Source organism: Eptesicus fuscus, chromosome 5 (genome assembly GCF_027574615.1).
Source record: "Eptesicus fuscus isolate TK198812 chromosome 5, DD_ASM_mEF_20220401, whole genome shotgun sequence".
Taxonomy (NCBI): Eukaryota; Metazoa; Chordata; class Mammalia; order Chiroptera; family Vespertilionidae; genus Eptesicus; species Eptesicus fuscus.
In genome coordinates this window covers 25,559,722-25,576,600 of record NC_072477.1, presented here as the reverse complement: position 1 = coordinate 25,576,600, position 16,879 = coordinate 25,559,722, and the positions used below count along the sequence as shown (strand labels likewise).

The 16,879-nt window shown below is 40.2% G+C and overlaps 1 protein-coding gene across 1 annotated transcript; it reads right to left on the bottom strand.

Annotated features, from left to right (window-relative positions):
• Positions 1-696: 696 nt before the first annotated feature.
• On the bottom strand, positions 697-16,674 carry LOC103283898 (cytochrome c oxidase assembly protein COX16 homolog, mitochondrial). Its single transcript, XM_008139213.3, has 4 exons — positions 16,334-16,674; positions 12,931-13,002; positions 5,629-5,691; positions 697-1,041 (listed from the first exon to the last, which is right to left on the bottom strand). The coding sequence occupies exons 1-4, from the start codon at positions 16,400-16,402 to the stop codon at positions 925-927; spliced, it is 321 nt and encodes a 106-aa protein (XP_008137435.1). The 5' UTR covers positions 16,403-16,674; the 3' UTR covers positions 697-924.
• Between the last annotated feature and the right edge of the window lie 205 nt (positions 16,675-16,879).

The following is a 16,879-nucleotide window of genomic DNA, read 5'->3' as shown; positions in this document are numbered from 1 at the left end:
ATATAATTATCTTAACACATATTGATGGTATCAATACAATCATTAAGTGATGCTTTGGAGACTGATTAAGCACACCATGTAAGATATACTAAAAATAAAAACAAGATTCTTATCAATACTAGCGTTCCCTTTGCAGGAAAAATCCTGCAATAGGGTTTCCTGCTGCACTCTACCCCACCCCGCCTATGCTCCTCCCTTCTCCCCCGCCCCGCCTTCTCCGCCAGCCCGCCTGCTTTTCTCCCTTCTCCCCCCTGCCCCGCCTGGGCTCCTCCCTTCTCCCCCAGCCCGCCTGCTCTCCTTCCTTCTCCCCCGGCCCTGCCTTCACTCCTCCCTTCTCTTCCCCACCAGCTTGCTTGCTTCTCCGCAGCTTTGCTCCCTTCTGCAGCTCTTGGCTTCTTTCTACACTGTCTTGATATGCAAATCAGCCGCCATCTTGGTTGGTGTAATTTGCATGCTCGTCCTGATTGGTTGGTGGGCATGGCTTGGGCATAGCGAAGGTGAGGTCAATTTGCATATTTGTCTATTATTAGGTAGGGTTACTTTCCTATGTAGGTTTAACATATGGTATTACTATTAGAATTTAGATCCAGACCTGTAGTTCTCATTGGAAATAAAATTGAAGTATCAAAATATTGCCCTAGTGACTGGTAGAAAAGAAATATGGATATGTATTTGGTAGTGGAAAAAAAATGGCAGTTTTTAAGTAGCAATGTTCACACTTTTATTGAGTGCTATAAAATATACGTTTGCAAATGGCAGAGTTGGGAAGCAAAAACGTGAACCTGATTTTTTAATCATAATTATCTGTCATTAAATTACTCACAACCAGGCTTCTGCAGATCTGGAATTTTCTTTCCACCAGATAGGAGTATGTAGTGCAAAATCAGTTGATAACATTAAAAAAAAAAAAAAGAACCAGCATAGTCAAGCTGTCTTAGTCTTCAGGATTTCTGGATTTCGTCCTTGGAGGAGGTCAGGATCTTCCCAAGGCCTGGGTCCTCGAATATTCTTCCAGTCATCAAAAGCAGAATCCTTTATTTTCTATAGAGTCACAAAAATTAAAGTATATAAGATTCCTATGGCTTTGATTAGGATATCACTGAATGAATGAATAAGTGAATGGAAAAAATCCAGTAGGCCCTCAATTATAATGTTAGCAACAACAACAAAAAATCACTGCATATCAAGCATAACAACTGAAGAAGTAACATATTTCTTAGGATTTGGAATTTTTCTTACTTGCTATTTATGTAAATGCCTACTTTTTCCTCCATCAGAATATTATTCTATTAAATTGAAAAAAAGAGTGCACATGCTTTTTTTTTGAAAGCACAGAGAAAGGGAAGAAGCTAGGAAAACAAAACTCTGACTGTGAAGGCTGGTCCAGCATAATAATGACTAGCATGGGTTAGCATGAGTGATAGTAGTAAATGAGAGGAAAAGAACAAAGGTGGAGACCCTGAAGTCTCCTGGAAGGGGAAGAAAAAAAAAAAACAGATCAAGATGATTTGTCCTGCACCTGAGAAATGAGCATGGGTTAAAGAATGAAAAGACATTCCTTATAGCTGCCATGAGAAAAGCTCTTTCAACTAGTCAACGTACAATTGGATCCCTGTACCTTCAGTTACTGTGAAGTGTCTCCCAGGAATAAAAGTAGGATAAAAGCAAAGAACTTGAGTGTTTCTTCACCTTCTTGCAGTAACTTTCATTCATCTGCTTTCATTGTTCTGGAATAATTTAGTGAATTAAATAGAAAAAGAGGCTCAGAGAACACAGGCCACCTTATGTCCAGAGACAAGAAATACGTTTACATTGACACTTGAATTCTAAGCTTTACTCTTTTACTAATGAGCTGTAAACCTTGGACTATCTGGACCCTAATTCCCTCATAAGTAATAATAAAACGGTTGGCCCAAATGATCCACATGGTTTCTTCAGTTATCAATTTCTATGGTTTCTAGAAGAACTAAAATCTACTCTGAGACAAACCCTCCAAAGCATCACTACTGAGCTAGTGCTTAAATATTGAGAAGTAGCAAGTTACAGGTTTTAACAAAATAAGAGAGAAGAAGTGAATGAAATTATTCTCTAAATTTCACTTGTAGTTTTATCAGGAGTTTATATTAAGTAGATAGATGATAGATAGATAGGTAGATAGACGAGCAAAATTTTATTAATTTAATGTGCAAGAAAAAAGTAAATTTTCAAGTATAGTTATGAAATGATATATTTATAAAAAGGTTTTAAGAAAGGATAATGGTCTTCATCCAAATAACATAGACACACATGCTCATGATAATTTAAGAATAATTCTTAGATGGGATGCAAAGTTGACAGAACTTCATGTAAAAGTGCTCCAGTCTTCAGAGATCTTTGGAGAATAAAAGATTCCCTATAGGATTCTGCAATACACACAGCATTACTGATTCTGCAAAACACGTAATCACTGAAGTTTAGGCTGTACATGTCTGAGCAAGATCACCTAAGGCTCACTCGTGAACAGCCAACTGCTATAGAACAGACTGGGGAACAGAGTCAAGAAGTGCTGAGGAAAAGCTGTGTCAATATTGGATTTTCAGCCATGTCAGAGTGGACTTAATACCTAGTTGCAACCTTGACATCCAGTTGAGACCCCAAAAAAGGCTGCTCTTTAGGAGTAAGAATTATGCCAAGAGGAAGACCTACTTTAGACTCACCCAACAAAGCTTAAAACTAAGTAAGCTCTGACAAGATCCTTTGGGGAGACAGTTTGTAGAATGAGACCTACAAAGAGGGGGTTAGGAAACACCAAAGCCTTTCCACAGTTTCTCCCTTATAAAGCATAAACTAAGTTTAAAATGATCAGCCAATTATTAAACTGCCTGCTAAAAGTTCAAATTTCTTCAATGTATTATTCACAATGTCCACCTTTCAATAAAAATGTCCAAACACACAAAGAAATGGAAAAATACAGGGGTGGACAAAAGTGGGTTTACAAAGTACAGATAAGTAATACACTAATTTATATATATAAAAGCCTAAGCACCCATTATGACCAAACGACTGGAACGACCAGTCGCTATGATGCGCACTAACCACCAGGGGGAAGACACTCAACACAGGAGCTGCCCCCTGGTAGTCAGTGCGCTACCACAGCCAACCTCCCACAGTCTCTCCCCCTGGCCAACCGGCCCCATCAGCCCCTGGTGCTAAACCATTTGTAGAAACCTGCTTCTGGGTCGGGTTTGGTATGTAGAGAGCAGCTCCCTCGCTGCGATCTACTGAAAGTCAGCCCTCAACACAAGGGTTTGTCTCACTCCCATCCTCTCTCTTCCCGGGGGCCACCCACCCGCTGCGGTGGCGGTGAGGGAGGAGGCGGAGGGGAGGTGGGGAATTATGCAGTGGCAGGGAGCTGACGGCGGCATTGGCGTCCATTCCTTCCACACCTGGCCCAGCGACTGTCGCCTCCTCTTCCAACCCTGCCGGGGCCTTCAGGCCCAGGCTGGGACAGGGAACTGGGCGGTGGGTGGTGGTGGATGCAGCCCCTTTCCAGGGGGGCTGAGGCTGGCTCCCTCCTTGGGGCCAGCGGCCAACCTCCCACAGTCCCTCCCTGCCCATGTGCGAATTCGTGCACTGGGCCTCTAGTAAATAAATAATATTAGAAGAATAAACTGTGTTTCACATAGTTGCAACTGCAAATCTACTTTTGCCTACCCTTGTATAATCCAGCCAAAAAAATGAACAAACTAAAAGAGATAGAGAACATTCTCCCTCACATTCTCTATTACTTAAACTCTTTGATTTTTGCTAATAAAATGGGTAGAAAGTGATGTCTCATAATTTTAACTGACATTCCTATTATAAATTGAGCATCTCTTCATATGTTTAAGAAATATATTTATTTCCTTTCCCCTGAATCTTTTTTTAAACATATTTTTATTGATTTCAGAGAGGACAGGAGAGGGAGGATAGAAATATCTTAGATAAAAATTAGAGAGAATCATTGATCGGCTGCCTCCTGCACGCCTCCTACTGAGGATGGAGCCCACAAGCCAGGAACGTGTCCTGACCGGAATAGAACCATTGACCTCCTGGTTCATAGGCTGACACTCAACCACTGAGCAACACCAGCCAGACTCCTCTGAACTCTTTACTTGCTTTGCCCATATTCCCACTAACCAACTGAATGGCAGAACTTTTCCACATTGATTTGCATATGTTCTTCATATTTCAACTAGAGGCCCGGTGCATGAAAATTCATGCACTGGAGGGGGGGGGTCCCTCAGCCCGGCCTGCCCCCTCTCACAGTCTGGGGATGGGAGGCGACCTGGCGATCAGGGAAAGGTGATGCCCCATCACACCTCTGCTGCTGCCACTGCCGGCAACGCAAGCCTCGGCCAGCCCTGGTTACCTGAGCCTTGGGCAGCCCTGAGCCACCATCCAAGGCTTGCCTGCACCTTGAGCCGGCCCTGGGCAGCTGGGGGGCTGAGGGGACTGGGGAACTCCGGAGGCAGGCGCGCGGAGCGGCCAGGCTGGCCATGTGTCTGCCGCCCTGGCAGGGCTGAGGGGACTGGGCGCTGCTATCTTGTGGCTGTGTGTGCTACCATCTTTGAGGGCAGGGCAGTAAATTAGCATATTCCCTCCTTATTGGCTGTGGGCGCCGGCCGCCATCTTTGCAATGCCATGAGGGTCAATTAGCATATTACTTCTTTATTAGATAGGATAAGTTAATTCATCATAAGACAAATAATATTTTTAGGATTTCTCACTTAACTAGTGACTTTATATACATTATTTGTTTTTAGGTTGAAGTTTTAAACTTTTAAGTATGAACTAACTCATCAACTTTACTTTTAAAGCTTCTGGGTTTGGTATCACATTATTTTAAACAGGCTTTTCTGATTCAAGAGCACAAAAAAGAATGTTCATTTTTTTCCTTCTAGTACTTTTAGCATTTTGTTCTTTTATTATTTTTCTGTTAATCATCACCTAGAGATATTTTTTCCATTGATTTTTAGAGAGAATGGAAGGGAGGAAAGAAAGGAAAGAGAGAGAGAAACATGGATGTGAGAGAGAGACATTAATTGGTTGCCTTCTGCATGCACCCTGACAGTTGCAGGGGATCGAACTTGCAACCCAGGTACATGGCCTGACTGGAATCAAACCCATGACCCTTCAGTGCTTGGCCAAAACTCTAACCACTGAGTAACCCAGGGCTTATTTTTAAATACTTGATCCATCTAGAATTTATTCATTTATAGTATATGAAATATAGATCCATCTTTGTTTTCTTTTCAAATGACTACACAGTTGTTCCAATACCATATACTTAAGATAAATACTTTTTGCCCGGCTGGTGTGACTCAGTGGTTGAGCATCAGCCTATGAACCAGGAGGTCAGTTTGATGCCTAGCTTGTGAGCTTGACCCCCAGTGGGGAGCAGGCAGGAGCACCCTATCAATGATTCTGTCTCATCACTAATGTTTCTATCTCTCTCTCTCCTTTCCTCTCTGAAATCAATAAAAATATTTTTTAAAAAAAGATAAACTATTTCTTCTGCACTGTTAATAATTTAAGTTTACCTTAAGGCGGACAGAACCATTCACTAACAAAGAAGACTGTTAAAGAGAGACTTTATTAACACTGTACCTCATACTCTGATTCCAATGACACTTTATTCATTTTCAGTTTTTTTTCTAATTCAGGATCAATCTGTAAAAAAAAAAAAGAAGAGCCACATGTTAAGTCTGTAGAATTAATTTTCAATTTAAAGTTATATAAGGGATGGCTAGGATGGCATGGCAGATAATAAACACATGGCAAAATCCCCACCATCCATCCATCCAATCGCATAACGGTAACTGATGTAGTAGTACCACTACCACTACTAAGAGCAGCTAATACTGAGTACTTGTTATGTGCCAAGCATTTTGGCACATACAATATTATCTCTTTTAATCCTCACAAAAACCTGAGATAAGTATTATTATTATGATCACAAGTAAGGATAATAGGACACAGGGAGTTGGAATAATTTTCAAAGAGGCAGAACGTGACTCTGAACCTTGGCCCTCTGCCTCCAGAGGTCCATGCTATTAACCACCACCCTAAATTATTACTTAGAAATGTTATAAAAATACTAATAAATAGAATGTTGCTCTTAAAAACAAAAGAGAACACCTTCCATATGCTGTAAACAAAGAAGTATCTATGAAAAAATTAAACAGGATTCCACAGTAGTAAATAGGAGTTGATGCCATATTACCTGTGTATGGCAAAATCTTTGGGATAGCTGAATGTGACTGAACACAACTTAAGATCAAATTAGTACTAGAAATACAACCTGAGGATTACACTAGAATGATGCATAACGAGATGGGATAAATGAAAGAAAAGATATATTATGAAAGCTAGATGCAAAATTTCCAACACATGTCTATTAGAGGTTTCAGAATTAGAGAGTAAAGAGAATGGAAAAGGGCAATCCTATCTAATAAAAGGGTAATATGCAAATTGACCATCCTTCAACACACAAGATGGCTGCCCCCATGTGGTCAGATGGCTGCCCCCATGTGGACACAAGATGGCCGCCACAAGATGGCCAGCAGGGGAGGGCAGTTGGGAGGGACCAGGCCTGCAAGGGAGGGCAGTTGGGGCAATCAAGCCTGCAGGGGAGGGGAGTTAGGGGTGACGAGGCCAGCAGAGGAGGGAAGTTAGGGGCAACCGGGCCTGCAGGGAAGGGCAGTTGCGGGGACCAGGCCTGCAGGGGAGGGCAGTTAGGGGTGACCAGGCCTGCAGGGGAGGGCAGTTAGGGGCAATCAGGCTGGCAGGGGAGTGGGTAGGGGGTGATCAGGCTGGCAGGCAGAAGCAGTTAGGGGCAATCAGGAAGGCAGGCAAGCGAGCAGTTGGGAACCAGCAGTCCTGGATTGTGAGAAGGATGTCCGATCCTCCAGGAGGATCAGGCCTAAACAGGCAGTCGGACATCCCTTGAGGGGTCCCAGATTGTAGAAGGTGCAGGCTGGACTGAGGGACACACACCCCCGTGCACAAATTTCGTGCACCGGGCCTCTAGTAATTAAATAATTAATCAGTAATTAAATGAATAACATATAGAAAAAATAAATCCTTAGACTGAAATACCACAATAAAAAAAAAACATAAGAAAATAAACAAAAGCCCATTCTTAGTAAAGCAAAGCTTTAGAATATTAAGGATAAAAAGAAAGTCTGAAAAGAAAAATAAGAGTGAAAAGACAGCTTACATACAAAGGGATGAGAATTAGAAAAAAGACTGTTGTCAGCAATTTAAAATGCTAAAATAAAATGAAACTCTTCTTCAATGTTGATTATCGAGAGATTACTTTGAACCTCAATTTTACTATTACTATATTCTCATTTCTTCTTTCTTGCCTTCTACTTGATTGAGGTTTGCTCTATCACTTTTTTGAGTGGTAGAAATGCACACAAACATACCAATAATCCCAATAAATATTGAATTCATCTATTAAATAGGGATTTTTCTGACTGAAATTTTTAGAAATCCAGCTATATTCCATACTACTTATAAGAAATGTACTTAAAAAATAATGAAAACACAAAGTTGAAGGCAGAAGACTACCAAAATGATGCAACAAAAAAAAATATTAGTGGGGGTGGGCATTCAATACATAATAATATTTTTAATGGACAAAAATTTCAAGGCAAACAGCATCAAAAAGGAACATTTTATATTGATAAACACAACAATTTTTCAAGATGTTAGAATTATAAAATATTATGTGACTACAAATGCTTTGCAATTTACACAATAAGAAATACAAAAAACATACTATAGGAGCTTAACATATATTTCCCAGAAAGTAATAGATCAAGCAAATGATAAATATTATTTTTAAAGGTAAGTAAAATAATTATGTTCTTTTTCTAATAGGTCTATACAGAATTTTGAGCCCAACAAATTTAGATTGCTACCATCCCCTCAAATATACACACTAATTTCACATAACTGTTCCCACTCCCCAAACATCCTTCTTTAGCTGAAGATGGTACTTAAGGTGATGGCTTGGACCATTTTGGGAAAAGTCTTACTAAGTTTTTCTGGGTATCTCCCATGTATACAGGAGGTATACATATTATTAAACTTGTGTTTGTTTTTCTCTTGTTAATCTGTCTTTCAGGGAGAATTTCAGCCAAGAACCTGGAAAGGTAAAGGGAAAATTATTTTTTCTCCCCTACAATTGATTCAATCACTCTGAAAAATAGTTTAGAAATTATATACATACCCTATACCCTAGCAATTCTTTTTTTGTACACACGCAACATAAGAAACAAATAAGAATGTTCAGCGCAGCATTATTTTCACTAGACAAAAAAATGCTAATCAACCCAAATGTCTATCAGAGGTAAAATAAATAAAAAATTATAATACTTAGTGGAATACCATCTAGCAATGAAAGAATCATGGGGTCAGCAAGTATGGTCCATGGTCCAAATCTATTGTAAAAATTAATAAAAAGAAACCTCATTTAAAATCAAGTTGGAAGGCCAGAAGGGGTAACTCTCAGGATCTACACTGATCATGAAGCCCAACAGGAAGAACTCTTTTTATAATAGCTCTCCCAACTTCCTCTTTTCCTCCCAATCTCAAATTCTTTTTCCTATGTTTTGTAGTATGATCTGTTTTGGTTAACTCCCTAATCCAGTTGTAAGTGTCCTTCCATCTGTCATTAAAATAACAGCCATATATATATATATATATATATATATATATATATATATATATATATATATATATACACACACACACACACACACATATACATGTGTGTGTGTGTGTGTGTGCGCGTGTGAATGTGTGTGTGTATATATACATACAAATATATATATATATTTTTAGAAGGAAGGAAGAGGGAGAGAGATATAAAAACATCAATGATGAGAGAGAATCATTGATTGGCTGCCTTCTGCACTCCCCACACTGGGGATCGAATCTGCAACCCAGGCATGTGCCCTGACCAGGAATCGAACTGTGACCTCCTGTTCATAGGTCAGTACTCAACCACTGAGTCATGCTGGTCCAGGTAGCTTTCTTTTTCAGTGATGTCTGGATCATACTGGCATTGGTTATTATTATTTTTCTCATTTCCATTATCTGAATCTTAGAAAACCTGGTCACAATATTTATAATGTTAAAAATTAAACTAGCACTTTTTTCTTACAAAGCACAACAAACAAAGCCCCCCCCCCCCCCCAAAAAAAAAAAAAGACTGGTAATGCTCAGGATTACAACACACTTAAGGGCACACTTATATCGTATTACTTGGTGTGATGCAACAAATGGATGATCTATTATTGTGAATCCATGGTTGTCAGCATTAGGAGTCAGGAGATAAAAGAGCAATGGCCACTAAGGAAGGCAGATAAACTATGTCATATCTATTTCACACTAAAAATTTGACAGCTATTGCTTTCAGTTTATTTTCTTAGCCCATCTCATGGTTTCTATTTTTTCTTTTCTAATTAACCATTTGCCTGCCATAAGCATCTATAGAACAACTTTAAAATAATTTTTTTGTGAGAATTTTCAACCAAAAATATTCAAGAACACCCGAATTGTAATATATTTATTTTTATAATAGTTATTGCAAATTTATTTTTTTAATTAAATTCAAAATATCGCGTCGTGTGGGGATGGTTTCCATTTTGGACACGTGGCAGTTAACTGGTTAAAACAATTTATTTTTAATTATAGTTTACACATCTATTAGTTTCTGCTTTACAACATAGTGATTCCAACATTCGTATACCTTACAAAGTGATCACCGCAATAAGTCTAGTAACTATCTGTCACCATACATAGTTATTATGATATTATTATGATCTCATGGCTAGATGGGCCAAGACATTCTAAAGTTCTAGAAAACCCTGTTCCCTATGCTGTACATCACATCCCTGTGTCCTCTCATTGCTTCTTTTCTTCCCTTTCAACCTTCTATACACATGACTGAAAAGCAGGAACTTTTATGTCCTGGGATGCTGGACTTTCAGTCCTAAAATCAGGACAGTTCCAGGCAAACTAACATGGCTGATTATCCTGAACCAATACCATCTTTATCTATCCATCCCAAAACTTCTCTACTGAACTTATCCTCTCTTGCTTCATCTCAACCAAATATGTCCTCTCAACCCTACTTTTTACCCTCCTTGACTTTAACCTCAGCAAACTCGCCCTCTTGGCTCCCCCTTGATCTCAAGCCTTGTAGCACCTGTCAATCTCAACCAATCTTATCCTCTCAAATTTAGTCCACCTCATCCTCCCTACCCTGTTTGAACACAACCTCACCCAAACAATGATTCTTGACTTCACCTCAGTTTGACTTCTCAACATCAACCTCTCAATCTCAGTAGGTCTTACCCTCTGATCCTTGTCCCCTGAACTGTCCTCTCCCCCTCCTTCCATAGCCCTTGACCAACCATACCTCCCATCCTGTACTCTGTTATTCTCTTAACTTCAACCTACCTTGTCTCTCACTTCAATCAACCCTTTTCTCTCAAATGTACCTAACTTTGTTCTCTTTACTTTAACCCTATCTTCTAGACCCCATTATCCCAATCTCCCTCATTGTCTTTCCTTAACTGAGTGATTACCACCACCATTTATCAAATCCTCATAACCAAAATCTCTAGTCATCTGAGATTTATTCATATTTTTATATTATGTACATCAATCACATCAGTAACCAAATACTATCAATTTGCTAAATTTTTTTCTGAAACCTGTTTATTTCTCTCTACATTGTACATGTTTTATTTCAGGTTCCATTATTGTTCATCTATACTACTGCCAAAGCAACATAACAGGTCTCTTCACCTCCAATTGAAATAATCTCTTTCATCTTGCTCCCCAAACACCATCATCCAACCTGTCCTCTTGTTACAGGGGAGATATTTCTAAGATGAAAATTCAACCATATGCCTAATACTCCCTCCCCTCTGTGCTATAGAATAATAATCATGTCTACCATTTAGCTCTTACTCATTCTTAAAACTTTAATTCAAAGGTAGATATCTCTAGGAAACCTTCTTGAATATCCTCCCCAAGTCTAAACTGAAGTTCTAGTGATGTTTTATGCAAAATTCTAATATAGCATTTTTTTCTGAGCATCTATATATATAAAAGCCCCTCCAACCATTTGACCAGTCGCTATGATGTGCACTGACCACCAGGGGGCAGATGCTCCAACAAGTAGGTTAGTTTGCTGCTGAGGTCGGGCAATTGAGACTGGGTGAGACGAGCCGGACACACCCTGGAGCCCTCCCACAGTCCCTCTCCAGCCCCAATCATGCACCAGTGGGGTCCCTCAGCCTGGCCTATGCCCTCTCACAATCCGGGACCTCTCAGGGGATGTCGGAGAGCCGGTTTCAGCCTGATCCCTGCAGGCCAGGCAGAGGGACCCCACTAGTGCACAAATCCGCTCACCAGACCTCTAGTTGTTATATATTTGGGTACATATTTATATTTAGATGTCTTCCAATCTTGATTATGCTATAAGCTTTGTAAGAACCAATTTCTTAAATCTTTATCTATTGGACCTAACACATAATAAATATGATAAATATTCAATTATTTTTCAAATATGTACATGTCTGCCCTGGCCAATGTTGCTCAGTGTTTATAGCATCGGCCCAAGCACTGAAGGGTTGTGGATTCAATCCCCAGCCCTGGTCAGGGAGCATTCAGGAGGCAACCACTGGATATGTCTCTCTCATATTGATGTTTCTCTCTCTTTCTCTCTCTCTCTACCTCTCTCTCTTCCTCCCTCCCTCTCTCTCTAAAAAATCAATGGGGAAAAAAATATCCTCGGGTGAGGATTAACAACAATAACAAAAAATGTACATGTGATTCTACTTCCAAAAGTCAGATTATTTTAACTTTCATCTTAAAGCAAAAGGGGAAAAAATTCCTCTATAAAATAATGGGGAATGCTAATAGAAACCTTTTAATTTAGTTTATGATATTACTCTATTCCCTTACAGAAACCACTGTACCACATTATTTTAAAATGAATGTAATATTTATTCAAAATCTATTGTCTTTCAGATTAGCTAGAGTTGGTGTTTCTCTTAAACCATAAAATTAACTGAGAACATTGAATACTCTTTATTTTTGCACCTATATTACTGAGGTCTGCTAATGAAATATATATATATATAAATATATATATATATATTACTTAGGAAAAAACCTCCAATATCAAATGTGTGTCACAAACAAAAACTACCTACTTATCAATCAACCAGGGTTCTTATGTAACACTTGGCTTAAATTTGACAATAATTGTGTAATCACACAGCGCGAGAATACTAGCTCTAGCCCTCAACAGCCACGTGACCTTAGACAAGTTACTTAAGCTCTCTGAGCTTCAGTGTCCTCACCTGTAAAATAAAAACAACCATATATATATGAACCAGTATAGTCCTTCCACAAAGGCATACCTATAAAGATAGATATAACTATTTATTATGAAAAATAATTTTTTAGTATTAGTTACTAATGATGCATAGCAATATAATGTATAAAATCACTGGTATTAATATGAAATAGCTAATTTATAACTAAAGCAATATAATGGAGTGAAATTGTTGTCCCACGTTCTTTAGTCCCTTCTAAATCCTAAAAACAACTATATCACAGCACGTGTGGCAGAAAGCTAACAACATTGCAAATTTTCCAGTGAATGACGAGAAAGATTAGTAAATTCTTCACATTTCATGATTCATTTCCAAGTGATCATTAATGTTATTTTAAAGAATAAGCAAGATCCCAATCATTATATCAGTCTTGAAAAGCTACATAAAACTCAAGCTGCTTAGTATACTGAGTATACAGATCTCCTAAACCAGTACATACATATATACACAGACACATGTCAATCCCAAATACAGTTCTTACTTTAATCTTCACAGCTTCATAACGGATTTGCGAAAACTCACGAAGACCAAAAGAACCTCCAACAACCAACAACTGAAACAAAGAAAGGAAACAATTAAACAAAATAGAAGGGCAGAATTCAGTCTACCTGTAGATCACTTATCTAAATGCCAATAGTGACAGATTATACAAATCCTATAGATTATTTTTCCATTCATCTTTCAGAGTAGATGTTTTATGTACTGTACTGGGAAACATTTTAGCACATTACCAAATACCAAAACCAGCACCCCATACCTGTACTTAACCTTACGGTTTAAATAATATCATCACAAGCATTATATTAGTTGATCCTTACAAAAGACCCATGAAATAAAGAAAAAATCCATTTAATAAATGACTTGTTCATTATCATAATGGATAACGCCAGAAATAAAATTCTGGCCTCATTTCTTCAGAACCGATGGGAGAGCATTTTTTCTCCATTACCCTACCAAGTGAAAAGAGTCTCATGAAATATGCCATACTTCTCAGTATATGGTCAATCTCAAAAGAGCCCTCTAATTGTCCTTGCTGCTTTATCACCTCCTCCAATAACCTAATGAGCTTTAATTCCTCATCCTAAAGCTGCAAAAGTATAACAATTTGGAAAACATTAAATTTAATCTCTACCTTTCTTTTTATATCAACACCAGTGTCCCAGTACATGGTGCACATTGAAAGGAGATTAATTAAAAGAAATTTTTTAATATCACTATTCGCCCTTTCTCTATAATAGAAGTGTCAACCAAATTCACGATCGACAATGACGGATGGAAACACACATGATCGGCATCAGTGAGAGCTTTATATGTATGGTGCAGGCATAAGTCAACTTAGCCTTTTATATACATAGAATAAACTTAATTAGATCTGCTTTCTGATTTAGCTAAACTTTTTCCAGCCCAGGGAAGCACCCCAGCTTCTCTTTCAAGTAATTGTCAGCAACACAGCAGTAAATATCAACATGAAGCACATTGTTATTGTAGATCATGCAGGGAGAACAAAGGGTAAAATATTTAACTGTAGCAATGTTTGACTATATTCTGGACTTCTGTGAGGATCAAATGAGATGAGGCACGTGAAAAAGCTTCACAAACATTTGGTTAAAGTGTAAAATGTTTGCACCTGGCTATAAAGCAAGTCATGTTCCTAGGCTGAAGAAACTCTGAGGCTAGTTGCTATGGAGAAGAAGCTGGGCATTGCTATGTGATGTCATTACCCGGCACCCACAGCAACCCTTTCTGGACTGGACTGGGTTATGGGCTGCATTTTGTGCCATGGGGTCTTGGCAGCATTGGCTACAATTTGGTGGGGTGTTGCTCTGGGGTGTTGGCGGGGCCTGTGCCCCACTTGGGGGAAGCTCAGTGTTGATTTGTCAGAGCCAGGTGACCAGTGCCTATCATGGTAGCTCCTGTGTTGAGCGTCTGGCCCCTGGTGGTCAGTGCGCATCATAGCTACTGGTCAGAGGGAAGGATGGACACTTAGCCTTTTGTATATAGATAATATTACCAACTAAAGAAATACAACCCTAGCTGGTTTGGCTCAGTGGACAGAGCATTGGCCTGCAAACTGAAAGGTCCCAGGTTCGATTCCGGTCAAGGGCACATGCCTGGGTTGTGGGCTCAACCCCCAGTGGGGAACTTGCAGGAGGCAGCTGATCCATGATTCTCTCTCATCATGGATGTTTCTATCTCTCTCTCCCTCTTCCTTCCTCTCTGAAATCAATAAAAATATATTTAAAAAAAGAAATACAAAAAGATAAGAAACATCATGACATATAAAAAGTTATAATTTTGAAACTGGAATACCAACAAAACCTTGAGATCATGAATTTCAAAACCCAATAAATCTGACCACATAAAAATTTAAAACATCTATCCCAACAAATACATGAAATTAAAACAACACAGCCCCAGCCAGTTTGGCTCAGTGAATAGAGCATCAGCCCCAGGACTGAAGGGTCCTGAGGACTGAAGGGTCCCGGGTTTGGTTTGGGTTCAGTTCTGGTCAAGGGCACGTACCTCGGTTGCAGGCTCAATCCTCAGCCCTGGTCAGGGCATATGCGGGAGGCAACCAATAGATGTGTCTCTCTCTGTCTGTCTGTCTGTCTGTCTCTCTCTCTCTCTCTCTCTCTATTTTCCCCCCTCCCACTCTAAAAATCAATGGAAATATATCCTAGAGTGAGGATTAACAAAAATAAAACAACATAAGTCAAAAGCCACAAATCAGCTGTATACCTGTTACATATAATCAGTTACTATTTGCAATGTCAATATGTAAGAATTTTTTTGTAAAGTGAAATACTTTTTATCTCTTTGTTTCAACGTAAAGACACACCCCTGGTTTTTCTCAGTTCCCTTCTATTCATTCCTCACCTTTACAATCTTCACACCTTCTACCTGTTCATGACCAACACTAAGTAAGACCCTACATGATGTCTCCCAGTTCCATGGATTTAGATACAGCCTCTATGACCTAACAACCTCCAAATGCACATTTTCAATGGGAAATATCCCCCTGAACTATTGGACATCTCCACTTAAAAGTCTAACAGGTATTTACAAATTAACTTTTTTTTTTAAGCCTCTTGATTTTTACCCCAACACTGTGCCCCAACCTGCCCCTAACCAATCTTTCATGTCCAGGAAAATGTCAATTCCTTTCATCCAACTACTCAAGCCAACTTCTTTGGAGTCACCTGTAGCTCCTCTCATTCCTTTCTCAAATCAGTCCATCCCTGAGTTGTCACCTCTACTTTTCAAAATATTTCTTGAGTCTGACAATTTCTGACTTTGTCCTTCTCTAATACTGTAGTCCAGGCCCGCTGGAATCACAGGACCCAGGTTACGGTCTGGTCTTTGTCCCGGGTTCCTGGAGGGAACTTGGAATTTCCTGAGTTCTTTAAAAATATAAACAGCGACCTTGTGAGGGCTGCTGCGATGTGTAGGCGCCGGGCTGAACACTCAGTTCACAAGGCTTTACTCGACTCGACAGCAACCTGGGAGACGTAAGCCAGTTCACCAACTGGGGCGCTGAGAAATGGAGCTGCCCGAAACTGCACCGTTAAATGAAGTACATCCGACTACTTTCAGGGACCCCGTGTCTCGTCAAGCTGTAGAGACGAGGGGTTGGATAAAAATCCGGTTCTCACGTCGCTCTCTGAAGCAGCAGGGAAGGAAGGAGGGCGGACTCGAGATGCCATTACCAGCCGGAGGAGACAAGAACAGGGCTGCCTAAAAGCTCCAACCTACCGCCGGCCCTCTGCTAGCCCAGGTTACAGTCCCCCGGCTCTCCCCGACAGCCTTCCCGCTACCTCCACCCAGACAAACTTGAGGTCCCACCCCTTCTACAATCCCGCCCCACTCTTTCCTTCTGGACTCACCAACATGGGCACCCCGTAGCGAAGGGTCTTGTTCTTGCGCAAGGCGCGCGTGACCGCGTGTGTAAACATGACGGGACTCTCCGACCCGCGTGGACACCCGGCCAAGCAGGCCCGGTCTCAACCTCCCTTCTAGACCAGGACGTCCCAGACTCACCACCTTCCCTCGCCCTCCCGGGCAGGGTCCGCCCCCGCCGGACTTCCGCCAGACAAAAGCAATCGACTCATCGTAACATACTCGCGCGTCCGCCCGGAAACTCGAGTGTCAGAGCTTTGGTTCCGCACGCTGGCTGGGTATAGGGACTTAAGGATTTAAATGTTGTTTGTACTCGTGAGCAAGTGATGTGGTAACCGGTACCTCCCACGTTCTGGGTCTTGACCCACGAACACTCCCTGGGACTTCGCCGCTCGATGAAATCAGCTAAGGAAAAAGTAAAGGTGGAGATCGTTTCTCTGGCTATTTAGGGGATGAGGAGTTTACCGGCTTAATATCGGTTTTTAGAAATACATAAATCGCCACAAACGGTTAGGCTGAAAGGTAATCAATAC